The 24,323-nt window shown below is 46.6% G+C and overlaps 1 protein-coding gene across 2 annotated transcripts in view; it reads left to right on the plus strand.

Annotated features, from left to right (window-relative positions):
• Window positions 1-1,677: 1,677 nt before the first annotated feature.
• Window positions 1,678-24,323, plus strand: part of ADCK1 (aarF domain containing kinase 1) — a 112,693-nt gene continuing 90,047 nt past the window's right edge. For both annotated transcript variants that reach the window (XM_006778836.2, XM_015558072.1), the window contains exons 1-3: window positions 1,678-1,780; window positions 6,625-6,768; window positions 10,021-10,104. In XM_006778836.2, the coding sequence (XP_006778899.1) occupies window positions 6,634-6,768; window positions 10,021-10,104 (219 nt within the window). In that variant the 5' untranslated portion in view covers window positions 1,678-1,780; window positions 6,625-6,633. The remainder of the gene's footprint in view (window positions 1,781-6,624; window positions 6,769-10,020; window positions 10,105-24,323) is intronic.

A 24,323-nucleotide genomic window follows, 5' to 3' on the forward strand; every position in this document is an offset into this window, starting at 1 on the left:
TATACCGTTTGGTCTTATGTTATCTAATAAAGACTACCCTGAGATTATAGGATGTTTTCCTTAACACCCCTCCCCCCCAATTCTGATCTTGCCTTTTCCCTTTAAAATCTTTAATCTATCTGGAATTAGGTTTTGTGTGTGGATGAGTTAGGACCTCACAGATACTTAGTTGTTCTAGTTCAGAAACTGAATAGTTTATCTTCTTCCATTGCTCTTAAATGCTAGCTCTTTCATATCAAGATTCCATACATGGGTGGACCTGTTTCCAGACTCTTCTAGGCTGTTTCATTCCCCCCCCTCTGGCTATTCCTATTCTAATACCACCTGTGTTATTTTTATAGTTTTATAATAAACTATAGGTCCAATGCACAAAATTCACTCACAGCCCCGGCTTCATCTGGAAGGTCGTCTGGAAGGATGTCTGGTCTAATCAGCATATTACACTTTTATTATTATAGATGGCTATAGATGGAAGGGCAAGTCCTTGAAACATGTTACTTTTCCTCAAAAGTATTTTGCCTATGCTTTGCCCTTTGTTTTTGCATATTAGCTTGTAAAGGTCCAGAAAAAGTCTTGTTGGAAATTTAATTGGAATTGCATTGAATCGATAGGTGAGTCCCACTCCCATCTCTTCCCACAGGAAGTAGCTCAAGAAGTGTTTGTAGAATGCATGAAAGTCTGATGTCTCCAAAATACATCTTATGGCCCTAGCTGGTTTGGCTCAGTGGATAGAGTGTCAGCTATTTTTATTAGAGACTTATTTTTGAGTTCTACTCTTATATAAGGGGGAAAAAAATCCTATGTACTCTTAGAGTGTCAGCCTATGGACTGAGGGGTCCCAGCTTCGATTCTGTTAAGGGCATATGCCAGGCTGTGGGCTCAGTGCCCAATAGGAGGCATGCAGGAGGTAGCCAATCGATTCTCTCTCATCACTGATGTTTTTATTTTTTTTTATATGCATCTGTTGCTTTTTTTTGTTTATATATAATTTTTTTTTGATTTCAGAGAGGAAGGGAGAGGGAAGGAGAGCTAGAAACATCAATGATGAGAGAGAATCATTGATCGGCAGCCTCCTGCAGGCCCCCACTAAGGATTGAGCCTGCAACCCGGGCATATGCCCTTGACTGGAATAGAATCCGGGACCCTTCGGTCCACAGGCCAAGGCTCTATCCACTGAGCCAAACTGGCTAGGGCATCATTGATGTTTCTATCTCTCTCCCTCTCCATTCCTCTTTGAAATCAATAAAAATATATTTACAAAAACACAAAAAACCAAAATACATCTTATGAACAAACATTTGATAGCTGTCAGAACGAACAAATGGGGGCCAAAGATAATTAAGATTAATGAGCATATCCGTACTACTTAACAACTGCCAGTACATTTCTTCCTTAACTACTGGTTCTAATTCCTTATTAAAAACACACAGCCCACAACTCCATCCTCCACTGAACACTTTCCTATTTGTAAAGCCTCCTGAAAAACAAGTTTTCAGGGAGATTCCATGTCCGCGGCCCAGGCGAAGAAACAAGGCCATCTGACAGGTACAGTGTCTGTGACCCCTTTGCCTCCTCTGGTTCAGCGGTCCAGCGGGACCTCGGCGGTTCTTTGTCCAGGGTCCCTGCGGCTTAGGGAACCCAGAACTACAAGTCCCGGCAGGCCGCGCGGCGCCCGGCTCAACCAAACGCAGCCAGGGGGTGGAGGAGAGCGACGTTTCCTGACACCTCCGGTTCCCGACTGCGGCGGGAGGCCGGGCGCCGCGGCTCTGCTTCCTTCTGGGTGAGTAGGGCGGTCCTTCTGAAGCGGGCTCAGAGCCGGGGCCGCCAGGGTCTCACGGCGCGTGGAGCGCGGGGAAGCCACCGTGGACACGCCGGGCGCTCTCCCCTGCTCGGGCCACTGCAGCCACCTGGGGAGCCTGGAGGAAACCCCAGCCGTGACCTTGTCACGCCGGGCGCGGGCACGTGGCTCAGGTGGCTGGCAGTGCCCCGCCCCCTCGGCGGTGACTCTCCTGCCTGGCTTACTTCAATATTTATCAATATACTGAAGCGTGGCCTGGCTTCTTCGGTGGCGCAGTCTTGCCTGTAGGCAGAGCTGGAGCTGGAGGGCAGCAGGGTGCTCACCCAGACATCCTCAGCCCCCGGTGACTTGTGAGCTGCAAGGCGCCGGCAGCTGGGACTGCAGCGTGTGCTGAACAAAAGCAGGGGCCACGCAGAAGCTGGCCCTCCCGCCTGGCGGTGCGTGCGGCGGGCCCAGAGCGCACCTCCTTTCCAGCACCTTGCCAGGCCTTGCATTTTCGGGTCGCACAATGAATGAGTGCCCGTGACAGCCCCGTGTGTGGAGAGCAGCCGTTAGAAGACACCCGATGCAGCTCTCTCCCCAGTTTAAGTGGCATTTACTTTCGACTGACTAGGAAGTCATTCAATTCAACTAGTATTGATTGATTACCTCCATGATGCCTGGCAGGCACTTCGTGGGTGCTCAGGCTATATTTGCCCAGTTGAAAGTGAATTAGAGTTTATCTGTGCCTTCCCACAATTTCTTAAAGCAAGTTCCTATTGCAGTGATTTTCAAACGGTAGCTGGAATCAGAGCACCTGGAGGGCTGTTACAGCACCATGCTGGACCCCACCCCCCAAAGTTTCTGATTCAGTAGGTCTGAGTGGGGAGCAAGAATTTGCATCCGCTTAGGACATGGGGATGTTGCTGCTCTGGAGACTTATTTTTGAGTTCTACTGTTATATAAGGGGAGAAAAAAAATTCTATGTACTCTTACCCTTTACACCTGGTTATAGGCCTTTCTGTTCTTGTGTGCTGGTTTAATTTTGTAGTTATTACATCATATTCTATCTTATTATGTCATTACTGGCTTGGCTATTTTTCAACAGCCTTCATGGATGCCAGATTTGATCTCTGCTGGGAGAGTTTGCATTTCATTTCTTTCTGATATACACTTTTTCTTGTCAGACAAGGGACCTGTAAAATAAGAATAGTGCTTGATTCAGACATCCATTCCTTTCCCCTCCCCTATGCCCCAACTCACTGAGGGACTCCAGTGACCCACCTCAGGGCCCAGCCAACCACTTGTTTGTCTGTACCCTGTGCTCTCCTGGTTGGAAAGACACACCTGCATTCAAGTTCAGGCTCCATCACTTATTAGCTTCCCTGCCGAGTTTCTTACCTTTTCTAAAACTCAACTTCCTTATCTGTAGAATGAGGCCCTAGTAGTGTGCACCTCAGAATACGTTGTGCAAGTCACATGAGATGTTTAAGCACTTGGCATTCTACCTCTTGCTTAGCCCGCTGCTGGCTCTTGACACTTGATTTTCCACTGTTCTCCCTGAGGCCCTCATTCCCAGGAGAATGAAGAACCCCTCCCTATTCCTTGCTTGGATGAGATTTATTTTCCCTGTCTACTCTGGGACCTTGGCATCAGTCAGGGATTCCTTTATTTAATCAATATTGATTCAGCCACCTTCTGGGCATCAAACACTAGGAAGGGAAGTGTGGTTACGCTGGGACTGCATCACTCTCTATAGGGCAGAACAGATTATAAACCTGCCCAGGCCAAAACCTGGGCATAGACTCAACATCTTTCCAGACACAAGACATGATGGAACCATCCGCCTTGTTTGCTCTTTATCCATGACAGTAACCAGGAAAAATCAGGCTCATTTGTCTAATAGTCTGTCTAGGAAATGGGAAGAGACTGTGATCATTTTACAGGCGTAATGGAAGAAGGGCCCTATTTGCTTTTCCTCTGTGACCATTCTCATCTGGGCACCAAGCAGGGCGAGATGATTCCAGGCTTATTGTCACAGAATGTAACGTGGGGAGGGATGGTAACTGAAAAGGTCTAGCTACTTACAGGCCCGTGAACAGTAAGTGTGAGGTTCCCCATTTAGTTCTGTCCAGGGAATGATATTTCATTTGCCCATCAATTTCCAGACTTCCCTGTTGCCTCATTTAATCATAGTTTTGTCAATGACACAGCTCTCCTAAATGTCTCATAGGCTAGAATCCGTTGTTTCTAGTGAGGTCTTTGGTTGCTCTTGTGACATGTTGATTTCCAGGGCTCCAGGCAGCATCTTCCATATGCCTGGCATTACTTGGGTGTGGTAGAGGGTCAGAAATCATAGTCCCTGCCCAGAGTGGCTGATTCAGTTAACGGGTGAACAGTGGTAAGAATGTTGGTGAGGAGAGGTCTGGGAGGGCCTGTCAAAGAGGTCACTTGTCATAAAGAGTAGGGCCCAAGCTCTTACTCCACCTGGGCCAAATTACTCGCCCTCTGTGCTCATCGGTTTCCTTATTTATACCTGGGGCTGGTAATAATATTTCTCACCTCACTGGGTTGTGTGGAATATCAAATGAGATAATGAGTGCAAAGAGCTTTGTAAGGTTAGTTATCGCTAATGTTATTTATCTAATGATTAGGTTTAGGGTCTTGGTGACCTCAGTCGCCCCTCCCCCTTCAAGTGTATGTTATGAGAGGTAACTCAGGTGAAAGTAAAAAGGCAAGTAAACAGAAGAGAGTAGGTGATCCATTAGCAAAGGGTTTAATAATGAGAGGTGTTTTTCATGGACTGACATATTTCACGGCTGACAGGGTCTTTTAAAATACCCTGAGGGAAGCAACTAATTTGCATGTTAAAGACTCCCTGACACCTTATGGAAAACTCCAGCTTCAGTCTATTTAGACACAGTTTGGCTCCTATATCATCTATTTTATGTTTTTCAATTTCCACCTCTTTTATTTCTGCGGACATTTGTATGAAAACCAGGTCTTGGGAGTTATGTCTATTTCGCAGCTGCTTCCCCACCCAGAGGTTGTCTCAAGGCTAAGGGTGGCCTCATCACCTACAAGGACAGATGTGGAGGATGGTGCACTAGGAGATGGGGTTCAGAGGAGGCGAGGGCTGGGAGCTGGTGCTGGGGCTGTCCAGAGGGGGATGGCTATCCAACTGGCAGCCCTGGGTATGTGATTCTCACCTGGGGACGTATGTTGTTACTGGCTCTGCGCAGGCTCATGGGGTATAGTTTATCCATTCATTGATTAATTCATTCAGTAAATTCTTTTGGAATACCTACTATGAGCTAAGCCAAGGTTTGGCCAACGTCAAACCTTGAGAACCAAATCTGGTCACATCCATTACTTTACGTGTCATCTAGGCTGCTTTTTGCCTTCAGCTACAATGCAGGGTTGAATAGTTCTGATATTGTAGCCTGTAAATAAAAAAAAACATTTACTGTTTGGACCTTTAGAGAAATAGTTTGTTGACTCCTGTTCCAGGTAGGACAACAGCATGTGCAAAGGCCCTGAGGCCAGAATGTGCCTGGCATGTTTGAGCAACAGCCAGTGCCTTTGGAGTGAGGTGGCAAGGGGGAAGGTGGGAAGGGCTGAGACCCTGGACGGAATTGGGCAGTCAGGTCAAGTAGGATCTTGTAAGTCATGCCAGGGCCTTCACTCTTCATCCGAGTGAGGTGAGACCCCACGGGAAAGTGGTTTGCTGGTGCATCTCTCCTGGGTTCACCTCTCCTTTGGGAGCTGCAGCTGTGGTTGAAGACTAGTCTGATTAGAATTCCCAGGAGAAGCAGCCCACTGAGTGCAGTAGCCCCAAAGAGTGACTATGTAGCCATGGTGGACTGAGCAGGTACAAGTAGGGTGGGAGAAGGTATCATGGAGTCAGAAGCCTACTTGGTCCCACTGACTGTGAGTGTGGGTTTGGTTAAACCTATCAGGTCAGGAGGTGGACATTGAAACCCTAACCGTACAGCACCCTATAGCTCTGTGAGTAACAGTTATGGTGTTTGCACTGAAAGAGCTCACAGTCTAGACAAGGGGCAGTCTATTCTAACGAAAATCAGCCAAATGTGCAAGGCTTACCTGGCTGCTTCTGACCCCTTCTGACCTGGGCATAGAAGCCTAATGACACCTGTGTGTGCATGGTGGTATAATATTAGTTACAAGTAATGACTGTTGACATGCTCTGCCACTTTTCCTATAGAAAAAGGCACGTCTTGTCGCATATTCATCATCTTTCCTCTTGCCCTCTTTTTCTTCTTTTTTTAAAAATATATTTTATTGATTTTTCTCAGAGAGAAAGGGAGAGGTATAGAGAGTTAGAAACATCAATGAGAGAGAAACATCGATTCAGCTGCCTCCTGCACACTCCCTACTGGGAATGTGCCCGCAACCAAGGTACATGCCTTTGACCGGAATCGAACCTGGGATCCTTCAGTCCGCAGGCCGACGCTCTATCCGCTGAGCCAAACTGGTCAGGACCCTCTTTTTCTTCTCAGCACTTCATACCAGCTGGCATTTTAATATATTACGTCTGTGTGCTTATGATCTGTCATCCCACCTAACGTGTAAGCACCACATGGGCAAGGACTATGTTGAGAGTTGGCTTGTGTGCTGGGTACTATGCTGAGTTTATTCTATACATGATCTCATTTTATCCCAACAACTTTTGAGTTGGGTATGATACTGTCTTACAAACAGAAAACTGAGGCACAATGAGATTAAGAAAATGACCCAAGGTCATACAATCTATTAAGAGCCTAGATTTGAATCCTGGTCTGTTTATGAAACTCAACTGTTCCTCTTTCTCTACTTGCCTTCTGCAGTTTGGGAACATGGCCAGAAGGACTTTCAAGCTCGCTTCCTGGACCAGCATGGCTCTTGCTGCCTCTGGCTTCTACCTCTACAGTAACAAGTACTTGGACCCTAATGACTTTGGTGCCGTCAGGGTGGGCAGAGCAGTTGCTACGGTAGGTGTTTTTTTCTCAATTGGGGGCGGAAAGGAACTGTCATATTACATGCAGGTGTTCATATATGTAGCAGATGGACATGCTGGTCACACATTTGTGGAGCTACACATGTACCTACCCTTACATGTGCAAAGCTCCCTCTACACTGTTGTGCAGGCATGGATATATACCTTCTCATTCTGACATCCCTTTATACACAACCTCTGCCGTCCTGAAGTTAAGGAGAGTAGGATTGTACAGGATATTTGTGTGAAAGCCTACATTTTAAGTTCCATATCTAATTTTACTTTTTTTTAAAAATATATTTTATTGATTTTTTACAGAGAGGAAGAGAGAGAGATAGAGAGTCAGAAACATCAATGAGAGAGAAACATCGATCAGCTGCCTCCTGCACACCCCCTACTGGGGATGTGCCTGCAACCCAGATACATGCCCTTGACCGGAATTGAACCCGGGAACTTTCAGTCCTCAGGCCGATGCCCTATCCACTGAGCCAAATCGGTTTCGGCTCCATATCTAATTTTAGTGACAGACTCAGAGGACAGTGCTCCTCAGTGAATACCTGAAAAGAAGCGTTTGCCATTTTGATTAAATTGTATCAGAAAACTTGGTCTCTCTCTCTCTCTCTCTCTCTCTCTCGGTCTCTCTCTTTCTGTATTTAACTCTCTCTCTCTCTCTTTCTCTCTTTTCCCCCCTCTCTCCAATAAGCTAGTGTGAATGGTTCTTGATGCAGGGCTCATAGTCAGCATCTAGGCCTCAGAGAACTTTGGGGATTCCCTCCAGTCCCCTAACTGACTGAGAATCTGAGTTGATGATGTGACCATTGATGGTTTTGCCCACTGGCTCAGGAGCATCATTCTGTCGTGTGTCCTCTGTGGAAGGTAGCCTATATCATTGTCCCATTTGCTTGTGGGTAGATTGCTACATGCTTCATGCTTTCTTTCCTCCTCTGTGTCCTACAGGATGAGCTCAACCTTTCTCCCCCTGGGATAGCTTTATTCTGATGCACAGTCTGTTTGGGTTGTTGTCCAACCATTTCTTTAATACTTGGTGTTATCAAGTCTTCTCGCTGGCCTAGTTCAGAGGAAAGGCTGCTGTAATGCCTACCTTCTAGGGAAAGCCGAGTCAGAGAATCACGACAGACAATAGATAAACAGAGCATGGACTATGTAACGATTTCTGTGTTTTCTGAGTGCCTTTTTGGGGTCTAGCATTGTCTCATATGCTTTGAGGAGTAGAAGCAAACTGTCCCACTTAGACAAAGCTTTGAAGGAGCTTCTGGCTGAGAAGTGCTCATGTGAATGGGTCAGAAAACAATCCACAGCCATGCACGGGCTCAAGATGAGTGACTCAGATGACCACAGCTGTGGGGCCTCAGAAACAGGAGTGAGCCCTTGGGCTGGGAGTCAGGATGAGTGCCATAGGGGAAGCAGGGTTTGATAGAGCCTTAGGGATTTGAACAGTTGGACAGAGGGAGGAAGGTCTTTACCAGTGCTTTATAAACCAGCCACTAGGCTGTGCATTCTTTAAAGCAGTGATGGCGAACCTTTGAGCTCGGCGTGTCAGCATTTTGAAAAACCCTAACTGAACGCTGGTGCCGTGTCACATATAGAAAGTTTTTGGTATTTGCAACCATAGTAAAACAAAGACTTATATTTTTGATATTTATTTTATATATTTAAATGCCATTTAACAAAAATCAACCAAAAAAATGAGTTGGCGTATCACCTCTGACACGCGTATCATGGGTTCGCCATCACTGCTTTAAAGGATAGGGTTCTGGTCTTGACTATTCTTCTGCACTGCTTAGTGACCAGGTCTTGGTTGTGGTTGCCGTGCAACAAGGATATGTCAAATGGAATAAAGTTTTGGGGTGCAGATGAAGGAATGAACTCTCAATATCAGCTTTGTAAGCCCCTTTGTTGTGGCAGAATGCACGAGAGAATGATCAGCTAGCACTCTGAGGGAGGAAAGTTTAACCTTTATTTCGCAGATCTGCTAAATAAAGGGGAATTCCGGATCCAAAGTTTGAACTGAACTCGTGGGGAGGCTCTGACCTATATATCTCCTGTGGCGGGCGGGCCCCTGCAGCTCTGCCCAAGTCAGTCTTGGCGGGGCCTTGGGGCATGCTCCGCAGCTCTGCCCAGATCAGCTGTGGCTGGGCCCTGGGGTTAGGCTCTGCAGCGCCACCCAAGTCAGTCAGAGTGGGGAAGTAAGACTACAGTTTTAACCAGATACTGAGCTATGTTGCAAGCCCTCCCCCCGCCCCCCCTTATTTTCCTTTTCACCTTAACCTCTAGGGCAGTGATGGCGAGCCTATGACACACGTGTCAGAGGTGACACGCGAACTCATTTTTTTGGTTGATTTTTCTTTGTTAAATGGCATTTAAATATATAAAATAAATATCAAAAATATAAGTCTTTGTTTTACTATGGTTGCAAATATCCAAAATTTTCTATATGTGACACGGCACCAGCGTTAAGTTAGGGTTTTTCAAAATGCTGACATACCAAGCTCAAAAGGTTTGCCATCACTGCTCTAGGGTGTGAGTGTGTCCTCACCTTAACCTCAGTTGCTCAATTCTAAAAGGGGATGTTTGGGCAAGGCAATCTCCACAGTTCCTCCATGCCTGAGATATCTGGGAGACTGTAGTCTTCTGATTCACCCGAGGTTAAGGGGCTTCTCTTGGAGTTTTGGCCAAGGGACCAAGAATCAAAACTTATGCTACTAGAGCAAACATAAATATAAAATTATGTTTATTAGTGATACAGAGAGTGGGATAAGCTTACCCAACAGCCCTCATTCAATTAGTATTTACTGAGCATTTACCTATATGCCTGACACGGTAAGGACAAGCCCCTGTGCCCATAGAGCTGAAATTCTAGCACAGGGGAGACAGTCCATATACAAGGAAACAAGTGAGCAAGGTAATTTTGGATGGTGGTTTGTTATGACAGACAATTGAGAGTTCCTGGTGGGTGAGGCAACTTTAGATTGGAACTCTGCAGAAGTGGCATTTGTGCAGAGCTCTGATTAGCAGGAAAAAGCCAGCCAGGTTAAGATCTGGGGGTGGAATCAGGGAAAAAGGAGACATATGTAATACTTTAAACAATAAAAAAAAAATCTGGGGGCAGTGTCTGAGGGGTGGGACTACCTGTTCCCCAATGTTAGGGGCCTGCAGCTTTAGTTCTTTGGCAGAGGGGTCCTTTTTGATGCCGGGGCACTAAGTTTCCCCCTTCCTTGCTTCACAGACAGCTGTCATCAGTTATGACTATCTCACTTCCTTGAGGAGTGTCCCCTATGGCTCGGAGGAGTATGCACAGCTTCGCTCTGAGGTAAGGACTCATGGGACCCGTCTGAGCCAGACCAGGACTGAGTAAGTCCCGAAGTGGCTGCAAAGGCAGCACACTTCCTGTGTGCAGGGGCCAGTGTGGGGATCGAGGATGGGGGTTGGGGAGGAAGGAGGGAAGGACCACCTCCTCATTGGAGGTGCTGTGGCTGCCAGAAGGGGCTGGGCTGCCAGGCTGACATCCAGCTGGATCCTGTAGTGCCAAGACCATGGATCTACAAGGCACTGTCAGGGAGGCTGGGAGTGTCTTTACTGGAATGGCTCAGGAGGAAGGAAGGCTCTGTCTCTGAGATAACTCAGCTGGCTTCCAAACTGCTTTGTCAGGCAAAACCCAGTTGAAAGAGGTTAATTGTTTTTCTGTCCTCTGAGGGCGACACTGGGGCCTCTTGTAGGCCTCTGGGTGGAGCTGTTGACTCCACACACTCTGTTCTCACTTGGAATAGGGTGGTTGATTTTGATGTTGTGACTAGATATGCCAGAGAGTTGGGGCATCAAGTAAGAGGGCATCTTTGTTGAATGTAAGTTGAGTTTGGGGTCAAATGCAGATACTTTTGGTTCCTCCAGAAAGATATGTCGTTGCTCAGCCCTTTGCCCCTTAGAAAATTCCAAGTCATCCTTCAAGACTCAGCTCAAACACCTCCCCTTATCAATCATCTTTGGTGGATGGAATAATTAATTTTTAAAAAATTTATTTAACATTTTCATTATGGAAATTTCAGCCATCCATAGGGGTAGAGAGAATAGTGTTATGAAGTCCTGTGGACTGTCATTCAGCTTCATCAATGATCAATATTTTGCTAATCTTGTCTTATTACTTCCCCCTTTATTCCTTTGTTTATTTTTTATGCATTTATTTATTATTATTATTTGTTGAAGTATTTAAAAGCAAGTCTCAGGCTTCGTATTATTTCATGTGTAAGTACTTCAGTATGTATTTCTAATCAATAAGGAGCTTTAAAGAAACCATGATCATATCTAACAAAAATAATTCCTTAATAACTTCTAATGGTCCACATTTAAATCTTCCTTGTTGTCCCCCAAAAATATTTTTAAAGTTGGTTTGTTCAAATCTGGATCCAAATAAGGTACAAATATTGCATTTGGTTGATGTTCCCTGAATCCTTTCAAATCTCTATTTCCCCTGCCTCTTTTCTTTCATTATTTTTTTGAGCTTTTTTGCTTATTGAAGAACCAGATCATTTATCCCCTAGAATTTTCCACATTCAGGATTTGGCTGATTGCATCCTCAAAGTGTCATTTAATAGGAAATAGTTTTGCATGGCACACAATTCAAAATATATAATATTTGAACATACAAAATGATTCTCAGATCCCTGTTCCTCAGGATCCCAATTTTCCTGCCTGAAGGAGGTCATTATTTCCTGTGTATTATTTTAGAGATAGATTCCTCTTTGAATTTAATCACCCTACCTTTATTCCTGCCACAAATGATAGTTGGTCTTTTTCTCTCTTAAGACTATAGATTCTGTTCAATCAGGGATTGGGTCTTTTTTATAACTTCTACCTCTAATGATGATGCCTGGGACTGAGTTGATTGAATGCCTGTGTCAATGCCAAGCTGCACCTTGCTAGCTACTTGCCTTGGGAGAGGCCCCGGAAAGAGAGTAAGGTTTGGAATCAGAAGACCTGAGTTTGTGCCTCAGCTTTGGCGAAGTCCTTTTGGGAGCTGCCATTTTCCTTGTCTGTAGGCTGGAGATGGTTATACCCATCATTAAGGAATATTTTGTGAAATGTAAATGTAAATAAGTCAGATGGCGTCTGGAAGGTGTGCTCCATGAGCACAGGGACTTGTCTGTGTTGTGTTTCTGTGCATCTGAAGCACCTACAACAGGATTCCGGGCACAGTAGGTTCAGAATAAAGGTTTGTTGAATGAATGCATGAATGAAAGTTTGTATTGGAAGGTCTCAAAGTCTGTAGCACTTAATGCTGTCTCCCTCCCCATAACTAATGCTATGGGCCTTGGAACTCCCCAGAGCAACATTCTGCAGAGAGGGCCAAGGGCAGAGCAGGCAGGGGCAGGGGTGCCATGGAGACAGTCGCCTTCCATGTGTAAGTTATCTGAAAGGCCAGGGTGCCGCAGGGCCTGGGGAAATTGAATAAGAGAGTGCATTTGACACTGGCATTTGACAAGAGGGCAGCACATGGTAGTTGGCACCATATAATGGGTGTGAGCTGGCCCTAGAGTTGTGCCTTGGAAGGAGGAGCTGCTGGCCGGCACTAAAGAGAACAGGTAAACACTGCAGGAGTGTGTTCTTCCATCAGAACACTTATCTGTTCTCATCCAAGTGACTGATAAAGGAGTGAGCGAAGGGTAAAACATAATTATCTCACCTGTCAAGGCAGCGTCCCCAGGTCCTGGAGTACGCCAGAGCCAGGGGATGAGCTTGGCAGGCACTTTCAAGGTTGGTGCTCAGCTGACTTGGATCTCAGTGACTCAGCCCTGAATCAGGAGGGGGTGGGACCCGATGTGGAGTGTTTCCTAGGGGCCAGTGGCACTTTGCTAGGCAGCTGAGGGTATGGGGTGGGGCCCAGGGGCTTTGAGAATGAGATCCCTGGTGCTCAGGATGCTTGACGTTCAGACAATGGGCTGGAGGATGTAGGACAGTTTATTCTGACCGAGGGGTTGGGGTAAGTGGACATATCTTAATTCTACAGCTCAGGAACCATTCTTATCAAGAACCATTCTCATCCAAACTTTCCTTTGGGGAATTAGTCATGTCTCAGGTACTCACCATGAGGTTTGAATGGGGCTCATTCCATCCTCAGCTACAAGAGTGGGCATGTGACTTAGTCCCATTCCTCTGGCCCTAGAGATTGATTCAGGGAGGGCACCTGTGCCAGGCTGGGCAGTGAGCATAAGCTCCAGGACTTTTGGGGGTGTCTCCCATAGGACAGTGTCTTTTCTGCTGGATGAGCAGAGAGTATAGGATGTTGGCTTAGGGCTACTGGTAGCCGTCTTGCCCCCTTGACGGGAAAGCCCATTTGTGAATGCAGCCAGTATTGTGGAGAGATGTGTCATTTGAGTCCCTGGGTTTAACGGAGACTAAAGCCAGACTACCGCTAGACTTTTTAGTTAGGTGTGCCAGGAAATTCTCTTTTTGCTTAGCATGGTTTGAGTTCAGTTTTCTATTACTTGCAACTAAATGAGTCCTGATACACTGGGGAATCTCGGAGGAGCAAGCTGGATCTTAAAGCACAATCAGGGTTTTGATAGGTCACAGCAGGACTTCTCTCTCAGGAAGAAATTAAATCCAGAAATTCCAAAACAGTATGAGGAGAGGCTTGGACGGTGTGGGTAGAATTTGAGCCATTTTGGCTTCTGGCTCACCACGAAGTACCTCTGTCTGTAAAGCAGTAGCAGTGGCTTTGCCCCAACTGAGTTTGTAAGAACAGAGATGAGAGGCTTTACTTAATTAAACATGGGGATTACTTAATCCAGCCAGAGAGGCGACTCAGAAGCACAGAGTTTGCCTTGTTGGCTCCTTATCATTTTAACGAACAAGTTAATGATTTCTGTTGTTCTTATTTCTACGTTTATTAGTTGGAATTCTTCTATGAGGAAGAAGTGTCCCTTCAGTTCTTTACTGAAAAATTTTTTTTATCACTATGAACTCATGGACACTTGTTTTATTCTATGAGTTATAATCCAAAACAATTATTATTAATTTTATTGCCCAAATTGTTCAAACTGTGGCCATTGGGAACTCATCAGACTTCTCCTGTCTTTTTATTTTTTTTAAATATGTTTTTATTGATTCTTTAGAGAGAGAGAGAGGAAGGGAAAGGGAGAGATAGAAACGTTGATCGGCTGCCTCCTACTGGGGGTTGAGCCTCAAACCTGGGCATGTGCCCTGACTGGGAATCTAGCCAGTGACCTCTTGGTGAATGGGACGATGCTCAATCCACTAAGTCACCCTGGCCGGGCTCCTGTGTCTTTTTGATATGCTTTATCATTTTTAGACACCATCTCAATTTTTTGGTACCACAAGATGCCCCAGGCTCTCCTTATATTTTCCTTGCTCCAGCCTTGTAATCAATCACTTCTCCTTTTATTGGAGAATGATATTTAGAAACCAAGATGTGGATGCATATGCTTTTGGGGTGTTATTGTTTCTAGACTCTCCAAAGAGACAGAGCCAGGAAATATATGTACGTTTACTTATTCATGAATACACTCATCTTTATATCTATCTGTTCATCCATCCACTTACCCATCCATTAAAAATCATGAGTTCATACTGATATCTTCAATTTTAGTCTAACATCACAGAGTTCAGTTAGCCTTCTCCCTTTCCTTACATTTACCTTATTTTTCTGACAGTGAGAAACCTGCCTCTAATTATCTATAATATATTAACTGATTTGTTCACCCCCAGTGTAGTTAAGACCCCCAAGGAATACAGAAGCAGGGACAGTGGCCTCAGATGGGTGAGACTGAATTAATTAGGGGGTATTTGAGCTGGATTTGGAAAGGTGGTTCAGACTGAAACCCATGGCACTGAGGACAAGATGATTTTGGTTGATGGGTAAAATTTTAGAGATCGTCTGTAGGAAACAGACATTAGTTCTGTGTCTGGAGACTAGGGTAAAGGTGAGTGAATGGACACACTGGCAAATACAATTAGAGGTAGGTTATAGATAGACCAGATGCCAAGTTTTATGCCATGGAAACTTCTAGAGCCAAGTTTTACTAAACCTTAAATGAATGCGAATGCTTAAAGTTACCAGTTTCTGAATATTTTTTGAGCTTTTACTCTGTCAGATGTCAGACAGTGAGTAGAAGAGTGAGCGTGTGTGTGTGTGTGTGTGTGTGTGTGAGAGAGAGAGAGAGAGAGAGAGAGAGAGAGAGAGAGAGGGCATGTGCCTTTTCCTTTCTTAATCAGAGTCCTACTAATGAGAGGGACCTTGATTGCTGCTGTGACTGGGAAGTTTGCTAATTTATTTATTTATTTTTTGTTAATCCTCACCTGAGGTTATTTTTTTCTGTTGATTTTGAGAGAGAGTTGAAGGGAAGGGGGCGGGGAGAGAAACATTGATGGGAGAGAGACACATCGATTAGTTGTCTCCTTACCTGCCCTGACCAAGGATGAGAATGGAACCTGCAATCCAGGAATGTACCCTTGACTATGAATTGAACCTGGGACCCTTTGGTGCTGGGGCCAATGCTCTAACCATTTAGAAACACTGGCCAGGGCATGACTAGGAAGCTTTTTAGCAGAATTCAATTTTGTGTCACTAACTGGGTCACTGGGCTCCCATGGTATCAGATGCTTTAGGACAGCAGTGGGTGTCCTATTAGTTACTATAATACTTAGTATTTGGGCATGAGGAGGGAATGATTAATGCTCTTTTCCTCCTTGCCCAAGAAGCAGAACCCAGGAGTTGTAGGACTCTGGCAGGTAGGGAGCAAACTGTCAGCCTATTACTGATAAATGCTGGGCTGGAGCATGTGTCCTGGGTCTGTGAGTGAGTGGGCTTTGTTGGACTTCTCCCCTGAACTTGTTAGACTTATCTACCAGGCATAGACTTGGCAGGGCAAGCCTCTCAGATAGGGATCTGCGTGCTAGGTCAGGGAGGCGCTGAATACCAGTGCTCTGCAGGTATGAAGGTCCCAAAGGGGAGGAGAGAGGAAGGGGTGAGCCCACCATGCTGTGCTTCTCCCAACTCACCAGCTGCAGTTCCTCCTGCCACAAGGAGTGAGGGAGAGGGAGAGGAGCCATCAGAAGATTACACCTCTGATGGCACTCCCTCCACGTGCTTGTGTGAAACAGAGATAGGAGGTTCACCTGCAATATTTACCCTCAGAATGGGAGATAGTTTTCAATGTGCTGCAAGGACCTTTTGTGCCTACTAAATTCAGCTAGCCTTTACTCCTGACCTTGTTGAAGGACACAGGTGCTTGAGTAGGGAGTAGCAATTTTGACATTACTGAAATCCGAATTAAGAGGGAGGATCATATGCTGGCACTCTTAAGAACCATGGCATATAGTAGGGTGTTTGCAGGGGAAAGGGACTCAGTATGACCAGTGGATATTGGCCAGAGGAGTAGAGTAAGGGGCTAAGGTGGGGTGATGCCTCTGTTTATAATTATTCCATTGAACTTGAGAAAGCCATCTTTGGCATCAGCTAGCTCAAGCCTCCGCAAGTTTGTGACAGATCATGGGCTTGGGCTTGGATATCCAGGTCTTGTCCAATCTCTTATTCTTTGCATTTGATACTTGATTGTCTCCATTTATCAATTTTCAACTTGGGGGAAAGCCAAGTTGGGTAGAAAGTGGAACCGAAGAAGCTTGGGCAGCTGGTTTTTTTTTGTTTTTTTTGTTTTTTTCATTATGGGGATCGGGACCACACGCCCGGACCCTGCCAAGAAGAGGAGGGTTGGGCAGTTGTTCTTGCCAACTACCTGCAGTGGCTGGAGTTGCTTCTCCTTGGGGTCCGTCCCCCCTGGTGCGAGCCCTGAGGCTGATGTGCTGCTTGGGGTCAGTTTGGGAAACACAGGGCAAGAGGAAGAAGGGCAATAGAGCCTCCTCCCCCGTATTCCTTTACCATTCACTCAATCAACCAAACAGTAATTCAACAAGTAATTGGAATTTGCACTCCTCGGTAGAGGGGAGTGTAGATCCTAAACAGTGATCAGCAAACTCACGAGCCACATGCGGCTCTTTGGCCCCTTGAGTGTGGCTCTTCCACAAAATACCGACTTCTGCGCACGGGCCGTGAAGTCTCAATCGCACTGTATGTGCACGCCCGCATGTGGTATTTTGTGGAAGAGCCACACTCAAGGGGCCAAAGAGCCGCATGTGGCTTGTGAACCTCAGTTTGCCGACCATTGCCCTAAAGGCATTGGTAGATGCTAGCTCTGTGCTTTGGGAAAACGCTTCAACTCTTAAGCTATGGAAAAGCTGCCAGTTTGCAGGATAACCATCCTACCAGCTTAGTGAAGGCAATGCAGTTGGCAGTTTAAAGAGCTTGTTGTTCTACAAGGGGAACTGTAGCAGTGTCTGGCTCTTCAGAAATATACTCTGAAAGCTGGGACCATCCTGGCCAAGTCAGGACATGTCTCCACCACTTTCCATCTATTTTTTAAACATATTTTTATTGATTTCAGAGAAGAAGGGAGAGGGAGAGAAACATCAATGATGAGAATCACTGATCGGCTGCCTCCTGCACGCCCCCTACTGGGGATTGCACTCCAACCCAGGCATGTGCCCTAACCAGGAATCGAACCATGACCTCCTGGTTCATAGGCCAACACTCAACCACTGGGCAACACTGGCTGGGCCAATTCTTCCATCCATTTTAGCCCATATTAATGGAGCCTGCTGTGTGCCAGGTTCTGTGTGAGGCCCAGGCTCAGAAGAAGTAAAGGAAAATAAGACATGTCCTCTGCCTTCCAGTTGCTCACAGTCTAGTGAGGAGGCGGGTGTGAAATCACAGTTGCAGGAGGATTGATTTGCCTTCATTCCAGCTCCGGTTCCTGACAGCAACTAGCTCCTGGGCCATGAAGAGCGGGGACAGGAGCCCTTCAGGAGAGGGTCTCCTCACCCGGCCGGGCGTGGGATGCATGCCCAGGAAGGCCTCCCCCGGAGCAGTGGTGTCTGATTGTGCCACAGCTCTTCTGCATGCACGGTGTCTGTCAGCCTGGGTGGAAGCTTTTCAGTGAGCTTCGGTGCCCTCTGTGCCTCTTTTGCTGGTCATCAGGGAACATTTGCCTGAGAGTGTTCTGCCCAGAGGAGGAGAAAAATTGAATCCTTGCTCTCTTGGTGACTGGCTTTTTCAGTTTGTGATAATTTCTGCAGGAACATGAGCTGCATTTAATTTGCTCTAGTTGGGTCATCTCAGGACCAGGCCTCTGGAATAGGATGAGAGTCTGTGATGGAATCTAGCACGTCCTTTTTAGTTTTCTGTGTACCCAAAGCTCTCTGAGTACTGCATTGCAAAGCTGCACAACTTTCTGCAGTGGCCCTGACCCCACAGCCTTCTAAACTTGGGGAACTTTCCGTAGGAGTGGGCTCTTGGGCCTTCATGTGGTCTGGGGAGAGATCTGAGGGTTCACTCCCACCAGTGGGGATGCTGGAGGAAAATCTGGCATGACCCCAGCTTCCCTTGGAGGGGCTCACAGCACAGTGGCTTCTCTGTAGTTCCTAGCAGACCACTCAAAGTCCTTGATTGCTGTAGACCACAGCCAATAACAATGTCCCATCTTGCCAGGTTTGTGTATTTCTTGTCTTTTTAAAAATGTGAAATATATAAGACCTAAGAAAAGCCTGCTGTGTGCCAGGCTAATGTATAAAAATAATGTAGTGATTACCCCTGTACTCACTATTTTAGAAATAACACCTTACCCTTACAATTCTGCCCTGACTCCAGCCTTCCTCCTAGTTAACCAGGCATGAGCTCAATCATGATTTGGTTGTTTATCACTGCCATGCACTTCCTAACGACCAGCCATTTTTGGTTTGTATGATATTTTTCATTCTGTTGACTCTTTTTCCATTACTGGGTTTTGTTCTAGGGAAAAATGTCTGTGAAATTGCAGATTTGGTAGGCTAGCTCTCTCTTTTTAGGGGGTCTAATGCATATGCAAATAAGCATTCTGGGTACCACCCCATTTGCCTCTTTACCACATTTTTGCACACCGTCACTGGTGCCGGTCACACTTTGAGAAGCACAGGCTGCACCGACTATAGTAGACGCTGGGCCAAACTCTGGCTTGCACCCACCATTGCCTTGGTCTTTCTCCTGCTGGGTTTGGCCCCTCTCTTTCCAGCCCTTCTCTTCTCCGAGCTCACCCTGCTTATCTCCTGGTGCTGCTCCAGGCTCGAGGCTGCCTGTTGGGGTGGTGTTTGCTGCTGCTGTTCAGAGGCAGTGATCGCTTTCCAAAGGCCACAGCTGAAATGAAACAAAATCAGCCCCTGGGTTTCAGGTGATGGGAGGCTGTTGTTGTATGCAGCGTTTCTCCATCCTGATCAGCACGAGTATCACATTAGCTGATTCCTCGTTCGCATGTGTCTGCAGTCCCCTTGCCGACACAGGCTGCCTGGACACACAGGGTTGCTTCCTCCTGCCGCAGAGCTGCTTTCCAACTGCCGGGCCACCTGGTTCTTGGACGGTGGGTGGAGGAGGGCAGAGCGCCCTGCTCCCCAGAGACAGTGCTGTGTTGAGGTACTGCATTGACCTGCACCTAATGGGGCAAGAGCTGGAGAAACCACAGCTGCTGCCTATTCTTACCTGTCTCACACCCTGTCCCAGACTAACCACAGCTGGGCTTCCCTTTGCTGATTACATTTCCCGCCGGAAAGCTCCCAAGTGGCCTCTACCTCTGTCGAGGGTAGTGAAGGGCACTGGGCTGAAGCTATGTGATGAAGGATGCAGGGTGGGCATAAGCTGGGACTTCCTTACCACCAAGGTAGGTAGTGGCTTACCAAGGACAGTGGTGACATCTGTATCTGGAAGGGCAGCTTTCCCAAACCGGGAGAGATTCTGTCTGCCTGTCTGTCATGGAGGGGAGTGTGACAGCTTGCTGTTGGTTCCCAACCTTTAGGCAATTAGAGTCACCAGGGAAGTCTTACAAAGTGCAGACTTCTAGACCATACACTCTAAAGATTTATTTTCCATGATCCTGGGTTGAGGCCTGGAAAACCATATTTTTAATGGCTTCCGTTTGCTAAGAACAAGTGTTTACATAGACTGAACATGGAAGGACAGGTGCTATGCTAGGAGCTCTCTATTATCTTCTGGAACTTCATAGCAACCCTGTGAGGTAGATATGATTGTTATCAGCCCTGTTTTATAGATGAAGAAACTGAGGCAGATTAATTAATTTGTCTGAGGGCCCACAGCTAGTAATTAGGTTTCAATTTCCTGTGATTGCCATAATAAATGACCACAAATCGGTGGCCACTGACAGCAGAAATGTATTCTCTCATAGTTTTGGAGCCTGGAAGTCCAAAATCAAGGTGCCAGCAGTGCCACACTCCTTCTGGGGGCTCACAGGAAGGATTCTTCATTGCCGTGTCTGGCTTCCGGTGGCTCCTGGCACTCCTTGTGGCTCTACCACTCCACTCTCTGCCTCCATCTTCTCTTCTCTTTCTTAAAAGGACACTGTCCTTGGAGTTAGGGCCCACCCAGCCAGTCCAGGGTGATATCTTCAAGATTCTAAACAAGGCCCTGCCAGTATGGCTCAGTGGTTGAGCACCGACCTATGAACCAGGAGGTTCACGGTTCAATTCCTGGTCAGGGCACATGTCTGGTTTGTAGGCTCGATCCCCAGTAAGGGGTGTGCAGGAGGCAACCGATCAATGATTCTCTCTTGTCATTGATGTTTTTCTCTCTCCCTCTCCCTTCCTCTCTGAAATCAATCAATTCTAAATAATGTCACAATCACAGGTTAGGATATGGTGCCAGCATTCAATCCAACCGGGTCTTGGGTATATCCGCAATAATGTGGCTCCTGAGCAGGTGCCTGTGACCACTTGACTTACTGGCTGTCTCTTCTGGACTGGCTGACCACTAGATTCCTCCGGGCGAGCTGAGGTGTGGATTTCTTTGCTGTATCAGGGAGTTTGAACCCTTTGCCAAACTTTGAGAAACCAGTGTTTTCTGCTACCTCTCTCCCATCCCCTCAGCCCTCTGCCATTTCTCCCTCGAAGCCCTTTGGTCTCCCAAATTCTCACAGCTTCCTGTGTTCAGGAGGGTGGGCCACAGGGGCCATGAGGCCATACTCATCCTGGCCTGGCCGAGCTGCATTTCTCTTGCCTCACCAGCCATGCCTCCAGGGTGGGAATCGCTGGAGTAGCAGGTATAGTGAGAAGGCCATGGTATACCTAATAAAGTTGATGGAAGGCACTCTGCAGCCGTAAGGGTGAGCGAGGCGCTTGTTAATAACAGTAATAATCGAATAGCCTGTTCTTGATTTCCTGCTTCTTTACTGTCTTGGCCCCAAGCAGCTATTTTCTAACAAATTAAAATCTACTCAGCTTCCTTTCTGTCCCTGAGTAAAACTTCCCTCAAAGCTCTTGCTGGCGACAGCAAGCCTTTTTAATAGACTTTTCCTTGTAGAACCATGAGACATATGTCCAATTAGCAGAATAACTTCCCTTAAATATACAAATAAACTGTTGACTGATAATGGCGGGACATATGTGAGGCTAATTTAAGGCAGCGTGGTTCAGGATCTGGGGTACCGCCCCCTTTCCCAGTCTGTTTCCAGGCCTCTCCTTCCCTGCAGTTTCTTGCTAATGGAACAGAGCTTCACGCCCCACATGCTAGAGGAGGAAGAGGGACATCTCTGTGCTATACACGGTCACAGCGCCAAGTACCTAAGCCACTCATTCATGTAGTGAAATTGTGCAGTTAATATTTAGTGAGCACCCAGCACACCATGTGCCAGGCACTGTGCAAGGTGCAGGATATGCAATGGCCTATTCTTGAGGGGACCAGAGATAACTATCAGTTGATGGAACTCAGAGTGTCAACTCTAGGAGGCCAAGGATTCGATCTGATCGCTTGCTGCTTTATCCACAGCACTTGGAACAGCACTGGGCACATGCCAGGCTCACTAAGTACTTTGTAGAGGATTCGGGAGGTTAGTAAACAAGATAATGTCAGCTCTTGCTGAGTGCCCTAAAAGAGATAAAATGTGCTCATGGGATAAAAAGTGACTGAAGATGGGCTGGGGAAGGGCTCTCTGACGGGGACTTTTCAGTTGAAATTGGAAAGTGATGAAAGAACCAGTAAGAAAAGAGCTGAGGGAAGACTGTTAGACGAAGAGGCAGGGTGGGCTACATAATTTTTGGGGCCCACTGCAAAAGCAAACTGGGGGCCACTGGGCATGGGTAAGTCAGTATCGCCTTCCTGTGGCCCTGCATCCTAACCTACATAACCCCCAGTCGTCCCCAGTTATCTCTGGTCCTCCTGTCTCTCAGGAGGTGGTAACCTCTGTGCTGGGACATGCTCGGAACCAGGATTGGGGGCGGGTGAGAGGTCCCTGCCAAGTTGCCTGTTGAACTTGTGGTGGTGATGCGAGTCTGGGATAGGGGCGGAAATTGAATAATGTGTATGACTCCGACCCTTCCTATTGTTAATGTAAAAAAAAACCGATTGAAACCTGTACAGAATTTTTGTGAGTTTATTTGGCGGGTTACATTTGTATTTATACATTGCAATCAAAGGAAAGGGATGTAGGTGGGTTACATGAAAGCCATTGGTGATAGACTGGAGAGGTGGGAGAAAGCAAAGGGGGCGGGAAGCCCCTGTGATTGGACAAAAAATAAAATGATGGACACATATTTAGGTAGGTGCAGGAACTTTTCATAATAATGAGGGAATCTGTGGTATCTGCCCTGGTGCACAGCACATTAAGTTGTGCCCCAAGGGGTCCAGAAAAAGGGAAGTTACAAGTTACCTAGACATTTCAAAGGTTATGTTATCTTAGATGCAAAAAGACAGATAGGCTCAGTTTAGGTAAAGGTTGACTTGTCAGTGAAGATATCGGCCTAGGATGTAACTACCCACCATAACTGCTTTTAGTTAAAGTTTAATTTCAGACCATTCTTTGTGGTTACTTTCGGTCTTTGAGTTTGCAAGACTGCCATGCAGGCCTTCCCTGACTGAGCCTGTCAGGTTAGCATGTGGCCCCTTTTTCCACACTATGTCTGCACCCTGGCACCCAGTGGAGATGAAGGGCAATGGCAGAGTGTAGGCTTCCCTTACCTGGGCAACCTGGTTGCCACCCTGGGTGGAAAGCAGCTGTGACTGTGGGGTGGAGGTGGGAGGCCCAGGAGCCAGGGTCCTGGGGGTGAGGAGTGGGCAGCCCGCTAGGGATTGGGACTTTGTGTGAGCTGAATCCCTCAGTGTGTGCTCCATTGTCGCATCAGGCTTCACTTGTAAAACACGAATTCAAAGATAAAATTAAAAATTTCAAGACAGCTACTGTATTAGTTTCCCATTGCTGCTGTAATAAACTAACAGAAACTTAGTGACTTAATACAGATTTAAAAACACAACAAAAAAATACAGATTTATTCTCTTTCAGTTATGGAGATCAGAAGTCTGAAATGGTTCTCAATGGGCTAAATTGAACATGTCAGAAGAGCTGTGTTCCTCCCGGGGGCTGCCGGTCTTTTGCAGCTTCTGAAGGCCACCTGCATTCCTTGGCTGGTGGCACCTTTTCCCCATCTTTAAAGCCAGCAATGTCTGGGCAAGTCCTCACTCTGCCACCTCTCTGGTTCTCTTCTTGTGTGCCCCCTGTTCCACTTAACAGGACCATTGTGACCACACTGGGTGCGGGAAGCCACCGCTTGCAGATACTGTCATGAGTGTGCACCAAGGAACACGGAAGGCCAAAGGACCTTGGATGTTAGCAGGGCTGAGGCTAAGCACGATTGTTCATGTTGAGATAGTGGTGGCTCAAGGCAATTCCCTAGCCTGATAATCCTTTTACTGTTTACCAAACGTCACCTTTGATATGTCCGTATGCATCGTTAATGGGCAAATGTGTATTCAAGTAAATAAAAGGCGGACCAGGCCAGAGGTTGGTGTGTCTCTTCAAGAAAGAGGCTCCATCTGGCTCCCCTTGCCTGCTAAATTCATATTTCTTGTGTGGCATTTTCATTTGTGCAGCGGCCACTGCTTCAGATCCTGAACCCCACCGTGAAGGTAGCGGTAACTGGGTCCACCTGGATAATCTGAGATAACCTCTCTGTCCCAAGGTCAGCTGATTAGCAACCTTAATTTCACCTGTAACCTTAATTCCCTTTTGCCATGTAAGGAACACACTCACAGGTTCTGTGTCACGACCATCTTTGTTGGAGGGGGAGTTGGCATTATTTGGCCTTCCATATTAAATCACAAGTGTGGGGCTCAGTGTGGCCTCACTGGTCACATGCCCATGAAGCTGGCCCTGAGAAGAGGAAATTGCAAGCCTGAAATCCCTGAGATGGGAATTCTTGGCTCGGTTACAGAGCTGAAAGGAGGCTAGCGTGACGGAATAGAGTGAATGAAAGGCCATGTGGTACAAAATGAGACGGGAGAGGCTGGCTCAGGTTGAGAACACAGGAGCAACGAAGAGTTAGGAACAACAGGCTGGGATCTGCCTTTGAGTTTTCAAAACAAAATATATGAAAAGTTTCAGATGCAATTAAAAAATAGAGAGAATAATATGAAGAACCATATACCGGGCA

Source organism: Myotis davidii, unplaced genomic scaffold (genome assembly GCF_000327345.1).
Source record: "Myotis davidii unplaced genomic scaffold, ASM32734v1 scaffold309, whole genome shotgun sequence".
NCBI classification, from domain to species: Eukaryota; Metazoa; Chordata; class Mammalia; order Chiroptera; family Vespertilionidae; genus Myotis; species Myotis davidii.